Source organism: Bos indicus x Bos taurus, chromosome 6, assembly GCF_003369695.1.
Source record: "Bos indicus x Bos taurus breed Angus x Brahman F1 hybrid chromosome 6, Bos_hybrid_MaternalHap_v2.0, whole genome shotgun sequence".
NCBI lineage: Eukaryota > Metazoa > Chordata > Mammalia > Artiodactyla > Bovidae > Bos > Bos indicus x Bos taurus.
Genome location: NC_040081.1, coordinates 2,193,640 through 2,211,169, shown reverse-complemented (window position 1 = coordinate 2,211,169; position 17,530 = coordinate 2,193,640). Strand labels below are relative to the sequence as shown.

Here is a 17,530-nt window from a genome sequence, read left to right as displayed (position 1 = left end):
CGCCTCGTCTGAAGAGGCTGTGTGGTCCTGGATCTGAGCGCAGGGCAGACGCCTGAGAGCCCACGTTTCCCTCGGCACCGGAGAGCGCCCGGCTGACACGTCAAAGTCTCCTGCGGCTCACAAAAATCGGGGGTCTTGTTTCCAGGGACGTTTCAGGAAAGAGCACTCGCTCCCCCACTTCCGGTCGGGTCGCCCGGCTCCTTCCGCCCCTCGTGTGTTCGGCGGGACTCACCGCGCGACGGGCCGTTGCTGCCGGCGGTCAGGTGCTGGCGTTGGAGTCAGAGTTCCGAGGCCCAAACCGTGAGAACGTCGCCATGGTGGGTACCCCCAGGTTGCTAGAAGGCCCCGGTCAGTGCCGGGTCGGGGAGGCGGACCGGTGTCGGGCGGCTGGGAGCGGGTAGGGAGTGAGACCGGGGGGCGGGGCGGGCGAGGGCTCCGCGCGTTCCGGGCTCTGCTCGGGGCCCTGCATGGCTCCGTCCCCCGCCCTCGGGGATGCGTGAGGCTCCGCCTGTTCGCTCCTCAGCTGGTGGGGGCGGGGGCGCAGAGGACGCGGCTGAACTGAGAGCTGCTGGCACGGCGCGGGCGGCTGGCCTCCGGTCCTCTCCCCGCCTTCCCGCCAGTGACCACTCCCACCCCAGACCCCGCCTCCGCGCCTCTCGCGAAAGAGAGCCTATATAGCACATTTAAGTATAAAGGTCAATTGTATAAGGAATTCTCGAGTATTACTTACTATAAGAAATCCCCGTTCTCCTCCTTGAATCTGTATCTCCAGGAGCCACTTAGAGGTAACTAGTATCTAAATTCTGCTTGCTTGTCTTTATACTTACAGCTTGTTTGTATGCCAGAGCTGCTCTTTCTTGCCTTTTTCGCTTCTGTTCTTGAGAATAATTCTTGAATACGAACATGCTGCTGCTGCTAAGTCGCTTCAGTCGTGTCCGACTCTGTGCGACCCCATAGACGGCAGCCCACCAGGCTCCCCAGTCCCTGGGATTCTCCAGGCAAGAACACTGGAGTGGGTTGCCATTTCCTTCTCCAATGCGTGAAAGTGAAAAGTGAAAGTGAAGTCGCTCAGTCGTGTCCGACTTTTCGCTATCCCGTGGACTGCAGCCCACCAGGCTCCTCCATCCATGGGATTTTCCAGGCCAAGAGTACTGGAGTGGGGTGCCATTGCCTTCTCCGAACATGGTTTTTAAATATTTATTTTTCAGTTAGTTTCTAACGGAAACAACGACATAGAAAGTTTATAGTGTGGCAAAAAGTTATCTGGTCATTATCATTATCAAGTCATTAAAAAGTTATCAAACCAGATAACCAAAAAGTTATCTGGTCTGATATCTGGTCATTATCATTATCATTAAAAGTTATCTGGTCAGTTATCAAGGCAGTATCATTACTCCCTTTTTATTTTCTTTTTCTCCTTTTCATTGTATTTTCATTTTTCACGTCAGTTTTTGCTTCAGGCTATACACGTTTGTGTAAATTAAGTCTTTTTTACGTATCTGTATGTGCGATTGCCAGCTCTTCATAATTTTCTAGCCTAACTACTGTTAGTAGTTGGATTGTGTGTTTGTGATTGGGGGTGTTCATTGACATTTGATTGTAGTTGTCCTTGACTGTCAGAACTTCACTTTTGTCAGGCTGTACAGTAGGAGTATGTTGCCTTATGAGTCAAGGAATATAAATCTGTTCTCATTGGCACGTTTCCTGGCCTGTCATTTTTCTGGTGCATCAGCAGTGTCTCTGTTGCATCCTGTCTTGAATTTAACCTCAGCTTGGAGCTGGAGGTTTTTCCATTTGCACATTTGTATCAGTTACTCTATAAACTTCTTTCCTACAGCTCAAAATGTGGGCAGTGGAGTCCTGGAGCATGTTTGGCACCTGTCTTTGCTAAATTATGGTCTTGATGAAGTTACTTAACCCCTCTAGAACTCAGTTATTCTGTTAAGTTGGAATAATCATAGTGTCTAACTAATAGAATTATGAAAATTAAATGTAAACAGCTTAGCCCAGTGTCTGGTGCTTAGTAAATGTTAGTTATTGCAATTACTTTAGTAATAGTAGAGGTACCTGATGGTCATTTGTATATATTCTTTGGAAAAGTGTCTATTCGTGTCCTTGCCCAGTTTTTAATTAGATTTTTGTTGTTGTTATTGTATGAATTCCTTTTGTATTTTGGATACTAACTCCTTATCAGGTAGGTGATTTTGCCAATATTTTCTCCCAGCTCCTGTAGGCTCCTTTGTATTTTGCTGACCATTTCTTTTGCTCTGCAGAAGCCTTTTCATTTGATGTAGTCCTACTTGCTTATTTTTGGGTTTGTTGCTTATGCCTTTGGTTTCATACCCAAATAGTCATTGCTGAGGTCAATGTCAAGTAACTTTTCTCCCTATGTTTTCTACTAAGAATTTTACAGTCGAGGCCTTACATTTAAATCTTTCATCTATTTTGAGCAAATTTTTGCAAGTGGTGTAAGGGAGCGGACCAGTTTCATTCTTTTGCATGTGAATGTCCAGTTTCCCAGAACCATTTATGGAAAAGACTGTCTTTCACCCACTGAGTCTTCTTGGCTCCCTTGTCAAGTATTAGTTGGCTCTATATGCCTGAGTTTGTTTCTGGACTCTCAATTCTGTTTCATTTGTCTTATGCCTGTAAATAAATATTAAAGAGACTACCTGCTAGTAAAAATTTGCTCCTGAAAGTTAGTAAAATTAAAGAAAAACATTAATGAAAATCTACCTAGGATACTAACCTTTTTTGGAATAATGTTATATGTGTTAGGTGAGTGTATGCTCCTCGGTTTTTGTCTCGTCACAACAAAGATTTGGAGTGACGGACATTAAAGCCCCTCGGCGTGTCTTGTTCTCAGGTCTTGGATAGACCGTGTTATAGCCCTCAGGTCTCAAACAGACCATGTTATAGCTCTTAGACAAATCAGTGTTGCAGCTCAGTGTTACAGCTCTATTTTATTTAGAAGATAGCAGGAAAATCCATCTTCGAGGCGTGAGGGCACGTTGATCCAAAGACGGAAGAGAAGAGTGCCCCAGCGCGCGGGAGAGAGAGAGAGAGAGAGTGCTTTGGCTCCTCTTTTTATATGTTTTTTTCTCCCTGGGCCTGTCCTATATAAATTGGGCCAGCCAGGAGTGTTGTTTGTTTTAACTGCGGTCCTCACTCTGGTCCACTTTAGCAATATGTGAACCGTGAACTTCCTGATGTTCAAGCTGGTTTTAGAAAAGGCAGAGGAACCAGAGATCAAATTGCCAACATCTGCTGAATCATGGAAAAAGCAAGAGAGTTCCAGAAAAACATCTATTTCTGTTTTATTGACTATGCCAAAGCCTTTGACTGTGTGGATCACAATAAACTGGAAAATTCTGAAAGAGATGGGAATACCAGACCACCTGATCTGCCTCCTGAGAAATTTGTATGCAGGTCAGGAAGTGACAGTTAGATCTGGACATGGAACAACAGACTGGTTCCAAATAGGAAAAGGAGTTCGTCAAGGCTGTATATTGTCACCCTGCTTATTTAACTTATATACAGAGTACATCATGAGAAACACTGGACTGGAAGAAACACAACCTGGAATCAAGATTGCTGGGAGAAATATCAATAACCTCAGACATGCAGATGACACCACCCTTATGGCAGAAAGTGAAGAGGAACTCAAAAGCCTCTTGATGAAAGTGAAAGTGGAGAGTGAAAAAGTTGGCTTAAAGCTCAACATTTAGAAAACGAAGATCATGGCATCCGGTCCCATCACTTCATGGGAAATAGATGGGGAAACAGTGGAAACTGTCAGACTTTATTTTTCTGGGCTCCAAAATCACTTCAGATGGTGACTGCAGCCAGGAAATTAAAAGATGCTTACTCCTTGGAAGGAAAGTTATGACCAACCTAGATAGCATATTCAAAAGCAGAGACATTACTTTGCCAACAAAGGTCCGTCTAGTCAAGGCTATGGTTTTTCCTGTGGTCATGTATGGATGTGAGAGTTGGACTGTGAAGAAGGCTGAGCACTGAAGAATTGGTGCTTTTGAACTGTGGTGTTGGAGAAGACTCTTGAGAGTCCCTTGGACTGCAAGGAGATCCAATCAGTCCATTCTGAAGGAGATCAGCCCTGGGATTTCTTTGGAAGGAATGATGCTAAAGCTGGAACTCCAGTACTTTGGCCACCTCATGAGAAGAGTTGACTGATTGGAAAAGACTCTGATGCTGGGAGGGATTGGGGGCAGGAGGAGAAGGGGATGACAGAGGATGAGATGGTTGGATGGCATCACTGACTCAATGGACGTGAGTCTCAGTGAACTCTGGGAGTTGGTGATGGACAGGGAGGCCTGGCGTGCTGTGATTCATGGGGTCGCAAAGAGTCGGACACGACTGAGTGATCTGATTTGATCACTCTGGTCCTCGGACCTTCTTTTGTTCTATTTTCGCAGGCTTTTCTCTTCCTTATCTTTTAGCCACCGCCATTCTGGACTCTCTTTCCCTATTCTAACTACCTAACATTATGAGTATTGCTACTCCAGCTTTCTTTTGATTTCCATTTGCATGAAGTATCTTTTTCCAGCCCCTCATTTTGTCTGTATGTATCCCTAGGTCTAAAGTGGGTGTCTGGTAGACAGCATATATAGGAGTTTTGTTTTTGTATGCATTTAGCCAGTCTCTGTCTTTTGGTTGGAGCATTTAATACATTTCCATTTAAGTTAATTATTGATATATATGCTTCAGGTGTAAGTTTAGGTTGTTTATTTGAGATTTTTCATTACCATTTCCTTTACTGTTTGGGGTTTTTTTATAGGTCTTTTTTCATATGTTTCTCCTCCCCCCATTCCCCCAAGTTCCTTTAGTATTTGTTGTAAAGCTGGTTTGGTAGTGCTGAATTCTCTCAGCTATTTTCCTTGTCTGTAAAGCTTATTTCTCTGTTGAATCTGGGTGAGATCTTTGGTGGATAGAGTAATCTTGGTTGTAGGATTTTCCCTTTCATCCCTTTAAATATATCCTACCACTCCTGGCTTGCAGTTTCTGCTGAAAAATCAATTGATAACCTTATATGAGGGTTCCTTTTATCTTATTTGTTGCTTTTTTTTTTTAATTTAAATTTTGGTAGTTTGATTACGGTGTGTCTCAGCCTGTTTCTCCTTGGTTTTATCCTGTATGGGACTCTCAGACTCTCTGTGCTTCCTAGACTTGGGTGGCTATTTCCTTTCCCATATTAGGGAGATTTTTGACTGTAATTTATTCAAAAAATTTTCAAGCCATTTCTTTGTTTTTCTCTCTTCTGGGATCCCTATAATGCAGGTGTTGGTGAGTTTAATGTGGTCCAAGGGGTCTTTGATATTATCTTCATTTCTTTTCATTCTTTTTTCTTTATTCTGCTCCATGGTAGTTATTTCCACAATTTTATCTTACAGCTCACTTACTTATTCTTCTGTCTCAGTTATTCTCTTATTGATGTCTTCTAGTGTATTTTTCATTTCAATTATATTTTTCATCATTATTTGCTCTTTATTTCTCTTAGTTCTTTGTTAAATATTTATTATATTTTCTCCATTCTGTTGTGCCTCTATTCTATTTCTGAGATCTGGGTCATCTTTACTATTATTATTTTGCATTGTTTTTCAGGTAGATTGCCTATTTCCTCTTCATTTATTTGGTTTTGTGGATATTACATTGCTCCATCTGCAACATATTTCTCTATGTTCTCATTTTGTCTTACTGTGTTTGAGGTCTCCTTTCTGCAGTCTTAGCTCCTCTTGCTTCTGATGTCTGCCCCTTGTGGGTGAGTTTGGTCCTATCTTTTGTGTTGGCTTCCTGGTGGGAGGTCTTGGTGCCTGTGCTCTGGTAGATTGTGCTAGATCTTGTCCTTCTGATGGGCAGTGCCACATCAGGTGGTGTGTTTTGGGGTGTCTCTGGGCTTAGTACAACTTCAGGCTGTCTGTCTGCTAATGGGTGGTCTGTGTCCTTGTCTTGCTTGTTGTTTGGCATGAGGCATCTAGCACTGGGGACTGAAGGCCATTGGGTGGAGCCAGGTCTTGGAGTTGAGAAGGATACCTCTGGGAGAACTGTCACAGATTAATATTCCCTAGGACTGGGCATTCTCTGCTGGTGCAGCATCCTGGGCTTAACACTCCCACCCCAAAGGCTCAGGCTCAACCCCTGGCTGGGGAGCCAAGGCCTTGCAAGTCGTACAGTGTGGCAAAAGAAAAAGGATAAAGTAACATGGGTGGTGTCAAAGAAAACTCAAAACAGATGGCAAAGAGATAAACAAGTAGGAGCAACAACAACAACAAAAGAGAAACGAAGAAACAGAGCCCAGGACAAATAGTAACACCAGAGCTGAACAAATAACAGGTGCACTCTTGCACACAGAAGAAACAAAAACGGAGAAATCGGAAGCATGAGAACTACCAGAGCAAAGTAACCCAGAAGTCAAACCAAATGATTAAAAACAAAATTAACAGAAACAAAAAATAAAAGCAGAGTGCAGGAAAAAAAGCAAAGAAACCTAAAACACAGAAAAATTTAAAAAAAGATAAAAACAAAATGGAACAAAGGGAGAACAGGAAGAAACAGAAAACAATGAAAAGTATATAAAAAAGAAAAAATTGTAAAACAAATTTAAAAAAATTAAAGAAAAATTTTAAAAATAGGGCTTCCCTGGTGGCTCAGACAGTAAAGAATTTGCCTGCAGTGCAGGAGACCCAGGTTCAATCCCTGGGTCAGGAAGATGTGCTGGAAAAGGGAATGGTACCCACTCCAGTATTCTTGTCTGGAGAATCCCATGGACAGAGGAGCCTGGTGGGCTACAGTCCATGAGGTCACAAAGAGTTGGACATGACTGAGCAACTAACGCTTTCACAGTTTCAAGTAAGAAGTGGTAATTATGAGAGAAACAACAACAGAATATAGGATAATAATAGTAATAATAATATTTTCCTGGGGTCTCATCTATTAGTGTCCTTGCTCCTCCTATGAATCACAGCCAACCTCTGCCTCCCCAGCAGACCCTCTGTTACCTCTAACTAGGTCTCTGGACCTGCTATGGGCACTGGGGGGACACTCAGACTCTGACCTTGACCGTCTCTCACATGTACTTGCTGCAGAGTCCACAGCTGCTACAGCTAGACCAGTCTCAGTTGTGGGAACAGTCACTGTCCATTTGAATATTCCATAGATGCTGGGTTTAGCAAGCTGATCGCAGGGATTTAATCTACATTTTGTGCAGCTGCACGGAGAGGTTTTTATTCCTTAGTCACCAGACCCTTGGGGCTCAGCTGTGGTTTTCGCCCCACCTCTGAGTGTTGGCCACACACAGGAGTTGCTCCCGAGGCTGCCTGAGAGCTCTCAGGTCTGGCCTGGTGAGGACAGGGTGTGGAGGCGGCACGGCTGCTGGGATCAGAATCTCAGCATCAACAAGTGAGCGGAGGAGTTGGTGGCCACGAGAAATCCAGTCCTTCAGTGATGAGGACTGGAAGGGAAGCTTGCAGTCGTGTGTGTGACAGATGGCTAGCTTAAGATCAGCCCTACTGGGAGCCTTTCCTGGAATTCAGCTGTGGGCATGTGTGGGCCCGCTGTTGGGGGCCTTTCCCAGTGCCCAGAGAGAGGTACGCTAGGGCCTGCCCTGGCTGGGACCCTTCCCAACCCATCGGCAGGCAGGAGCCAGCACACGGAGAAAGAGAGGGTGTGATGGCAGGTCCCACCCCTGCTCACCACTCAGCAGTAGTACCTTGCGTCTGTGGCAGTCTGAGTTTCCTCCTCAGGCTTTCCCAGGGACAGATTTCCTCCCTCCGTCCTCTCAGGCTGTCTCCTTACAGCCAGCAGCCGTCCTCTCCCCAGTTTTTCTGTCTTGCCTGCATGTTCCAGCTCTCAGCCCCTGTGCACACTGGTGGGGACATCCCAGTCTGGGGTGCACAGGGCTGTAGCACCAGCCGTCTGTGAAGGTCTCTGTCCGTCTGCCACAGGCCAGCTGTTTCCCCCTTCTCCACACCTCAGATGCTCCACCTGTGTCTGTTGTTGCCCTGTCAGTTAGGGGGCATCCCCAGATGAGACTTCTACCCGCCTTCACCTCCCCTGCAGGGCACAGGTCTTGTCCCACGTCCTCTCCTCTTTTCCCCTTCTTTTTTTTTCATCCTACCTGGTTGCACAGTGATCCCTCTTGTCCTTTCCAGTATCCAAGGTCTTCTGCTAGTGATCAGCTGGTGCTCTACCTGTAGATGTAGATAACTGATACACCTATTGATGTGTTCTTGATGTGTTTGTGGAGCAAAACGAGCTCCGGGTAGAACTTCTCCACCACCTTGGAAACCTCTTTTTATTTCTTTCGAACTTGTTTTTCAACCCAATAGGACATATTTGTAGTCTTCAGGGAGTTGCAATGGAGGAAATAAACACAAGTGTGAAATAAATGACTGGTCAGTACAGTATGTTAAGTGCTGTGTGGAAAGTGCTCCCCAGAGAGCAAGATTATTGAGAATGAAATGGTTACATGTTAGTGGATAGCTTCAAGGAGGAGGTGAACTTAAACTGGAAATGGTCCTTGAAAATTGAATGGGGTTTAACATGGCTTAAGGGCTTCCCTTGTGGCTCAGACAGTAAAGCGTCTGCCTACAATGTGGGAGACCGGGTTCAATCCGTGAGTCAGGAAGTTCCCCTGGAGGAGGAAATAGCAACCCACTCCAGTATTCTTGCCTGGAAAATCCCATGGACGGAGGAGCCTGGCAGGCTACAGTCCATGGGGTCGCAGAGTCAGACATGACTGAGTGACTTCACTTTTTCACTTTTAACACGGCTTGTGTGTCGTTTCTGGATTCTCTAACAAGATATTTGTTATTGACATTTGTCATCATATTTATCTGCTAAGCAAGGGAAGTGCCCTAGAATTCTTCAGGATAGAATCACTGCAAAAAAAAAAAAAGGTCAGATTCTCTTAATTAGTTCATTGTATTCCTGTCATGTCTTTGATATTAAGTGACTTAGTTTATCATATTCTAGAATTTATCTTTGTGATTATGGTTACTTGTGGTTCAAGGTATTATATACTGTAAGCTTTCTCAGTTGTAGGCATGGCATTACTCCTCTACTTTTTAAAAAATATTTATGTGTATTTGTGTACCTTAAGTGTGTTTGGTGAAATGATCATTCTTTTAGGTTTCTAGTTATATTGGGCAGTTGAAATGACATTTCTTTTTCTAGTTGTACCTAGATTCTTTGATGGCTTTGATTGCCTTTTAGGAAAAGTTCTATTTTGTTATTTATGGTTTTTTAGAAATAGTTAAAGTGTATTGCCCCTGAAAACCTCTCTCTGTTGCTGTGTTTGAATAAACTGCTTTTGTGTTTTCTTTGTTAATCTCAAGTATGAATCCGAAGACTGGTCTATAATGAATTTTCTGAAGTGATCACTAAAGATTGTATGTAAGAGAGACTTTTAATACCAGTTTTCTTAAATAGAATATTTCTATGATGCCAGAAACTTTTCAGAAGTTTCTGTTGTTTAGAATAGTCTTTTATGCATATGAAAGCAATACATTATTGCTGTATCTTTGAAAGTTAACTCTGATGCTTTTTGAAACAAAATACTAAGTTTGAATTGAAAATACAGCGTAAACATTTCCCCTCCAATATATAGAATGTTTCTGTACTATCTTATGAATTGTCAGATGTTTTCTAAAATAAATTTGAAGAATCTCTGACTAATGAAGATTGATTGCTTTTTAATTAAGAAGCATTTATTTTGAATAGAATGTAATTAGATTAATTTTTATTGATAGGCTGTTACTTCATTTTTCCTCTGTTGAAGCATTTTGTTGGTTTTTTTTTTTGTAAAAAAAAGTTAATATATTGACATAGAATTGTTTTGAAATTTATTATTTTATGGTACATATTTCTCTGCCTTATTGTATATTTATAACCTGTCTTGAGGCAACCTTTTCATGAATAAATTATTATAAGGAATCATAGTCCACAGTTGAGTCAGAATGTAAGTTTGGTTTCTTTGTACTTTCTTTGAACTAAGTCTTAGAGGTTCTTTAAAATGAGGTCTTCTAAAGCTGTGTGGACATTTTGTACTCCAAGGGTTATCACATTATTTCTTGTTCTAAAGAAAGTTTTCAAATCTTTAAAGGAAATTTTCTGTAGACTTGGGCTTACTGCTAAAACAATGTTACACAAGTCTGTAACTTCAGTTAAGTTTTACAGCTTCAGAGACTATCATTTTTTCTTGAGAATTTTGTGATCTTGTTCCATTTTTTGAAAGCACTTTATTTGTTGGAATATGTGAAATAAAAATCTTTTCAAAGATATCTTTGCTTTATTTTTTTGGTTTTGCATCAGTTAACTCTTTAACAAGCTATCCCACAATTCACTGGCTTGAAACAACAGAATTTATTATCTCATAGTTCTTGTGAGTCACAGACCAGGCATACATCTGGATCCAGGCATACATCTGGATCCTCTCCATCAAGGTTTCTCACAAGATTGCAGTCAAAGCATAACCTGAGGCTGTGGCTTCGTCTCAGGGCACAGCTTGGGGAGGGTCCACTTCCCAGCTCCCTCACATGGTTCTTGGTGGAGTTCAGCTCCTTGAGGACTCTTGGACCGAGGGCCTCAGTTCTTCACTCCCTGAGGGCTTCCCTCAGTCACTTGTCCCGCTGGCCTCTGTGTAGAGCAGCTCACCACAAGACAGCTAGTCTCCATCGGAGGGAGCCAGAGAGGGCAGAGTGGAGTGGGCAGGACACAGCCAGGGTCCTTTTGTAATCTATCTCTGGACTGATACTTTATCACTTTCCCAAATGTTAGTCCACTGAAGTGAGCCACTAGGTCCTGCCCACACTCAAGGGGATGGACGTACATCCGCCTCAGGAGGGGGTGGTCACTGGGGGCCGTCTTAGAGGCAGCCTGCCTTGAGTTCTGGAAGTTTTATTTGATCTTTGTTTGCTAGCTAACCCTCATGCACATGAGTTCCTGTTACACCTTCCTGCCTCCTCCCTCTACACGCGCAGAGAGACACGAAGAACGCACACACTCTGATGATGGTTTCGCACTATACTCCTGTACCCGTGACCAGCTTCTAGGGGCAGCCTGGGTTTCACACTTGGAGTTAATCTTCTCTAGTCATGTTTATCAAGAAGGCAATAGTAAATATTTATTGAACATTTAAGTTAATAATTGTTGAAGAAATGAATATGTATGTGAGGTGGTCATTTTGATTAATTCTACTTGGACAGTTTTATAAAGGAAGTGACTGAGCTGCATTTTATCAGAGGACAAATAAAGATTTTACAGGCAGAGGTAACAAGTACAGTCTCCAGAAGTTTAAAAAAAAGACAGCATGGTATGTTCTGGGAATGGTGAGAAGGTAGTAAGAATGTGATGAAGAGTCTTTTGAGTGGGGTATAATGCTGGAGAGTAAGTCGGAGTAGTTTTTTTCTCGTGTTAAGGTTTTAGGGCCTAACCAAGTTAGTGAAGCCCTTCAGCGGGGAGAAGGGCTCTACTCATCAGTGTTCCAGACAGAGCCATTCCGTCCTTCCGATGGAAACCTCAAGGCCACCTTAATCATGGAAGAGTGTGAGGCTGCATTAATGCAGTGCCAGTAGTTTCAGAGAGAATATTCTAAAAATGTGACCTTTTTGAAGATTAGATATGTTAGATTCCCAGCTGTCCCCTAAAGAGCCTCTTGTTTTTCTATAATCATGTATTTTTTTCTGGGAATAAAGACTGTATTTACTAATCACTTATATAATTCTCCTTATATATAATAGAGAAGGAACATGCCTGTTGATTTTCTCTTCTGCCTCTCACTGGCTGGACTGAAGGCCTGGTGTTCCATCTGAGGACAGCATGCAGCAAAAAGGAGTGGGCCTCAGGGCTCCATGGAGCAGAGCCTCCAGCTCCTGCTTTCTGTGGGAGAGAGCTAACTTCATTGGGGTTAAGCCGCTGTTATTTTGGCTTTCTATTACAGGGAGCCAAACAAAGTTCCTGAGTAATTTAAGTCAGATATAAGATACAGAAGTATGTAGGAATAAAACAGTACTGAAATGCTAGACAGCTAGTTTAGAGGACCTGGTTAACTGGCCTAAGTCTTGAATAGGAAAATAATTTGTATCTTTTGGAATGGGCTGATTTGAGATGGCTTATATTATTCCCTCTGTTCTTATTTCCTGTGTATCCAGCTTTGATTTTGCTTTATTCACTGCCCACTCTCTTCTACAGCTTCTACAGTCAGGCTCCTGTTAACATCTTGGGTTCCTTCTACCCTCTCTTAACTTTAACTTTGATCCAGATGTCCACCTGTGAGTCTCCTCACTATCTGTATTCTCTGTATCTGCTTTAAAGATGGAACAGTTGAAAACCTGGTTTATTGGCTCCGTGCCTTTATTTTCTTACATCACTGGAGCATAGTTCTGAATACAGTTAACTCCTGAGCAGTGCAGGGATTGGGGGCACCGACTCTCCGCTCAGTCAAAAATCTGCATACAGTTTATAGTCAGCCCTCCATATATACAGTTCCTCCATAACCATAGATAATGTAGCACTGTAGTACTTACTGTGGGAAACAATCAATCTACGTTCAAGTGGACCCACACGTTCCATATCTGTGTTGTTCAGAGGTCAGCTGTATATCATTTCTGTTAGGACCATGGAAACAAAGACTGAGTCTGGCGTATCTCCTGATGTCTAGTGACATATTTCCAGCTCACACTATTTCTGTTATATTACTGTTTAAAATTTTTATTTCTAAAGAAAAAGTTTTGACAGAAGTCATTTATGTATCTGACTATGTGTGTCATATACTTCTCTACATTTCAGCCTAAAGCACCAAAGGGAAAAAGTGTAGGACAGGAAAAAAAAGTCATCCATCCATATAGTAGAAAAGCAGCTCAAATTACAAGAAAGGCCCACAAACAAGAAAAAAAGGAAAAGTAAGTATCTTCATTATTTTATGTATTGGTAAAAAACCCTTTTATACAGTTATTCCTAATCAGTACTCCCTTTCTCTTCTTTTGATAAATATTCAAGTGTGTTCTGTGCACTAAGGTAAAACAGTGAACAAGGATTCAGCACTTAGAACTTAACCTACCAGGTTCGATGCAGGATACTGGATGCTTGGGGCTGGTGCACTGGGACAACCCAGAGGGATGGTATGGAGAGGGAGGAGGGAGGAGGGTCCAGGATGGGGAACACATGTATACCTGTGGCGGATTCATTTTGATATTTGGCAAAACTAATACAATTATATAAAGTTTAAAAATAAAATTTAAAAAAAAATGCTCATCTCTTGCTGGTGTAAATGTAAAATGATACAACCACTTTCAGAAAGCATTTTGTAAATTTCTTAAAAGCATGCACTTACCACAAAATCTAGCCATTCTATTCCTGCATATTTTACCTAAAGGAAATGAATGCATATGTCCACACAGAAACTTGTAGCAAATATTCATAGTGGGTTTATTTGTAATACAAATGTAAAAGAACCCAAATGTCCACCAACATTCCATAGGTGAATGAATAAACAAATTTCTGGTATTATTAACGTAACAAATACTTTTCAGCATTAAAAACAAATAAGTGATTGATATATGAAACATCATGGATGAATCTTGAAATAAATATGCTGAGGAAAAGAAGTCATACAGAAAAAAATATATAGTATATATGATTCCAGTTACATAAAAGTCTAGAAATTAATAACTATCTATAGTGACAGAAAGCGAATCAGTGGTGCCTGGAGTAGGGGGAGGAGCAGGAGGGAGAGATTACAGAAAGACATAAGAAAATTTGGGAGGTGACAGACATGTTCATGATCTTGACTACAGTGATGGTTTTACAAGAGTGTAAATATGTCAAAACACCAAATTGCGTACTTTTTGTACAATTTGATATATGTCAATTATACTTCAATAAAGCTGTAAAAAGAAAGAAAAAAAAAAAAGAACTTATCCTAAAACATACATAAATATAAATAGGTTGTGATGACGTCCATGAAGAAAAATTTAAAAAGCTTATGGAATAGAGAGTGAGGGAGAGATTCTGTTTTACATAGGATAGTCTTGGAAAGTGTCTCTGAAGACTTTACATTTGGCAGTGAGCCATGCAGACATTTATTAGGCATTTAGGTGAAAGTACCTATTAGATGTCAAAGGTGAGATACAGAATGGGCTGTTGGATGTGCTGGCTCTGTTGCTCAGAGGATAGGTTATGGATATAGATGCAAATTTGGGAGCCATCAATATCTAGCTGATATTAGGAGTCCTGAGACTGGGTGAGATCACCTGACAAGTAAATGAAGACAGGAAAGAGAAGGACATCAAGGATTGAGTCCAGAGCCCCTCAGCCGTTTAGAGGTTGCAGAAAGGAGGAGGCTCCAACAAGTGAGACTTAGGAGGAAAAAAAAACGTGTTTCAAAGAGAAAATAGTGATCAGCCTATGTCATTTGTTACAAGATTAGGGCTGAGAATTGATTTAGTAATTTGATTTAGTAAAGCAGAGATCACTATATATTTTTTTCTTTAGTTGTTTCCTTAGTTTCCTCCAGAAATTTCCTCCAGAAATTTCAGCTAACATCTTAAAACAATGTAATTCAAATTAACGTCAAGTTCATTTGAACAATATACCAAGAATTTGCTCCACTGTAACTCCATTCTGAGCCCCTTCTTTGTACTATTATTGTCAGATGTGTTTTGCATGCTGTCACTAAGTCATGTGCAACTCTTTGCAACCCCATGGATTATAGCCCACCAGGTTCCTTTGTCCATGGGATTTCCTAGGTAAGAATACTAGAGTGGGTTGCCATTTCCTCCTCAAGGGAATCTTCCCGACCCAGGTATGAAACCCACATCTCCTGCATTTGCAGGCAGATTCTTTACCACTGAGCCACCTGGGAAGCCCTACTGTCAGATAAGTTATGCCTTTATACATTGTAAGTTCATAAAACACAGTTTCATGATTATTGTTTTTATGCAGTTGTCTTAAGTTAGGACCAAAAAAGTGTTACAAATTAAAACACATTTATACTGTCTTTTTGGAGAAGGCAATGGCACCCCACTCCAGTACTCTTGCCTGGAAAATCCCATGGACGGAGGAGCCTGGTGGGCTGCAGTCCACGGGATCGCTAAGAGTCGGACACGACTGAGCGACTTCACTTTCTGAGCGACTTCACTTTCACTTTTCACTTTCATGCATTGGAGAAGGAAATGGCAACCCACTCCAGTGTTCTTGCCTAGAGAATCCCAGGGACGGGGGTATTTATCTGTGTGATTACCTTGTATCACTGGTGCTTCTTATTTTTTCATGTGAATTCAAATTAGTAACTGTTGTCCTTTTATTTCAGTCAGAAGAATTCCCTTTAGTGTTACTTGTAGGGAGAGTCTGAAAATGACAGATGCTCTCATTTTTATCTGAGAATGTCTTTAATTTTTCTGTAGGACTGTGCTTCATTTTGAAGTTTCAATATGTATGGAATTCTTGGTTCATAGTCTTCCTATTGAACACTTAAAATGTCACATCTTAGTCTTCAGGCCTTCAGTGTTCAGACAAGAAGTCAGCTGTTCATCTTATTGAGGGTCACTGTATGTGAGGAGTCACTTTTTTCCTGATGCTTTCAAGATACCCACTTTGTCTTTCAGTAGCTTTACTAGCGTATGGATATGCCTAGGTGTGGATCTCTGAGTTTATCCTACATGAAGTTTATTAAGCTTCTGGGGCATGTAGGTTAATGTTTTTCATCAACTTGGGAAGTTTGGAGCCGTTATTTTTTCAAATACCCTTTCTGTCCTGCCCCTCTCCTGTGACTCCTACATGCATATATTGGTATGCTTGATGGCATCCCCACAGATCTCTCAGACATCTTAATTTTTATTATTTGTTTTTGCTCAGAGTGGATAATTTCAACTGGCTTCTTATGTTTGCTTGTCTCTGTCTACAGGTCCAGCCCTCTGCACTTTCTCTGGTACAGTTTCTACTGTATGGTATTTTAAACTCCTGAGTATAGGCCATACTTTGTTTCTTTGTGAGTCTCCTACTTTTGTGTTCAGAACTGAGCGTTTTAAATAATACAGGGTGATAACTGTTGTTACAGACATATTGATCAAAGCCCCCAATTAAAGGAACAGCCTTTAGCTTTTCCTTCCTTAATCTTGTTTTAACAGCTGCTGTTTGTCAATCACAGCTTCGGCTTCTGTGACCTTGCTTGCTCACCTTGCTTGCTTGGGCTGCCTGGGGAAGGGAGGGATCTGAGCTGTTTTAGCGAGAAGTTTATGGTGTATAAAAAATACCCAAAACAAAGCTGGGGCGCTCAGCCATTGGAGGCAACTCCGCACAGCCCACACAGGGCTGTGTAACTCTGCTATTCTGTGTCTTCAAGTGCTGTTGGTCTCTTTCCGACACCACGGTTTCCATAACAGTCCCATCCCCACGGTCATTTAGGTTTGCTGCTGTTGCTGTTTGTTTTGTGACTTTCCTGAACTAATCTTGTAAAAGCCTGTTTGTTGTGTGCAGTGTTTGCAGTTTCTGCTCAATTAGTGGTCAGCTAATGTTTGGACAGGGGTTTCTTTAATTGCTTTTGATAATAAGTCAGCCTTTGTTGAGGGGCTGTGTAGGTCTGTTGGACATACTTTCAGTACTCCAGGAGGCAGTTTGTATAGACTTCATTTAGCGTTTGCACAAAGCCTCAGGATTATCCAGAAATGAGAGAGTAGGATCTTCTCGGGTCTTTCTTTGGCATGAAAACAGTCCTGAATGTACACCTGGCATTCTAGATTCCTAGGAATATGTTGCAGCGAGCATTTCAGAGCCCTGTATTGAACTTCCATTCCTTAGGTTTTGCTTTTAAATTGTTTGGGTCAGCCTTTTGTTAGTCTGTGCTAGTGACTGCTAGGAGGATGGCTTTTACAGCTATCCTGAGTTGCTTACACATTGGTTTATAAGACTACTGCAGAGCTGGGAAGAGGGGGATGGGATAAAACACCACAGAGCTTGCTGTTCTTACTGAGATGGAGTCATTTTTCTTCAGTAAATGCTCCTTTGATTATTGCATGCCTTTGGTTAATTTTTATACTTCTGAAAAAGTTGATTTTGACAAGTTTTGTCAGTGCTTTCTATAGATTTTTGTAAGTTCTTGTTCTGCCATTCTGAAAATAGCTCAATATTCTTGATGTGAAGGAATTCATAAGAAAGTTTTCTTTATCGGAAAATGAAACGTGTATGCTGCCTCTTCTTTTCTCCCCTTCTTGACTGAAGCAACTTAGCAGCGGCAGTTTGGTGAATGCTAAATACATTAGCATAGTAGCTGATAAAAACCAGCTGTTTTATTGTTACATTCCTTGCCCAAGACCAGTTGGGTTAGCAGTTTCAAGTTATTTGGCTAGAAGTTTTCTTGAAAAGAATAGTCAAATGCTATGATAATATAGTCAAATTTTCTTTCCTCTTTGTAATGGTGGGTCTTTGTTTTGTACATTAAAGATTATTATAATGATATTGCTTTAAGATGGTAATTTTTTAATATCAGTTATTTTTGTATCACTTTCATGAATTTTTT

The 17,530-nt window shown here is 41.6% G+C and overlaps 1 protein-coding gene across 1 annotated transcript in view; it reads left to right on the top strand.

The window, feature by feature from the left end:
- The first annotated feature begins 201 nt into the window (after window positions 1-201).
- The window catches only part of TMA16 (translation machinery associated 16 homolog), a 30,868-nt gene continuing 13,539 nt past the window's right edge, over window positions 202-17,530 (top strand). Inside the window, exons 1-2 of the mRNA XM_027543681.1 lie at window positions 202-317; window positions 12,805-12,917. Of these exons, the coding sequence (XP_027399482.1) occupies window positions 315-317; window positions 12,805-12,917 (116 nt within the window). The 5' untranslated portion in view covers window positions 202-314. The remainder of the gene's footprint in view (window positions 318-12,804; window positions 12,918-17,530) is intronic.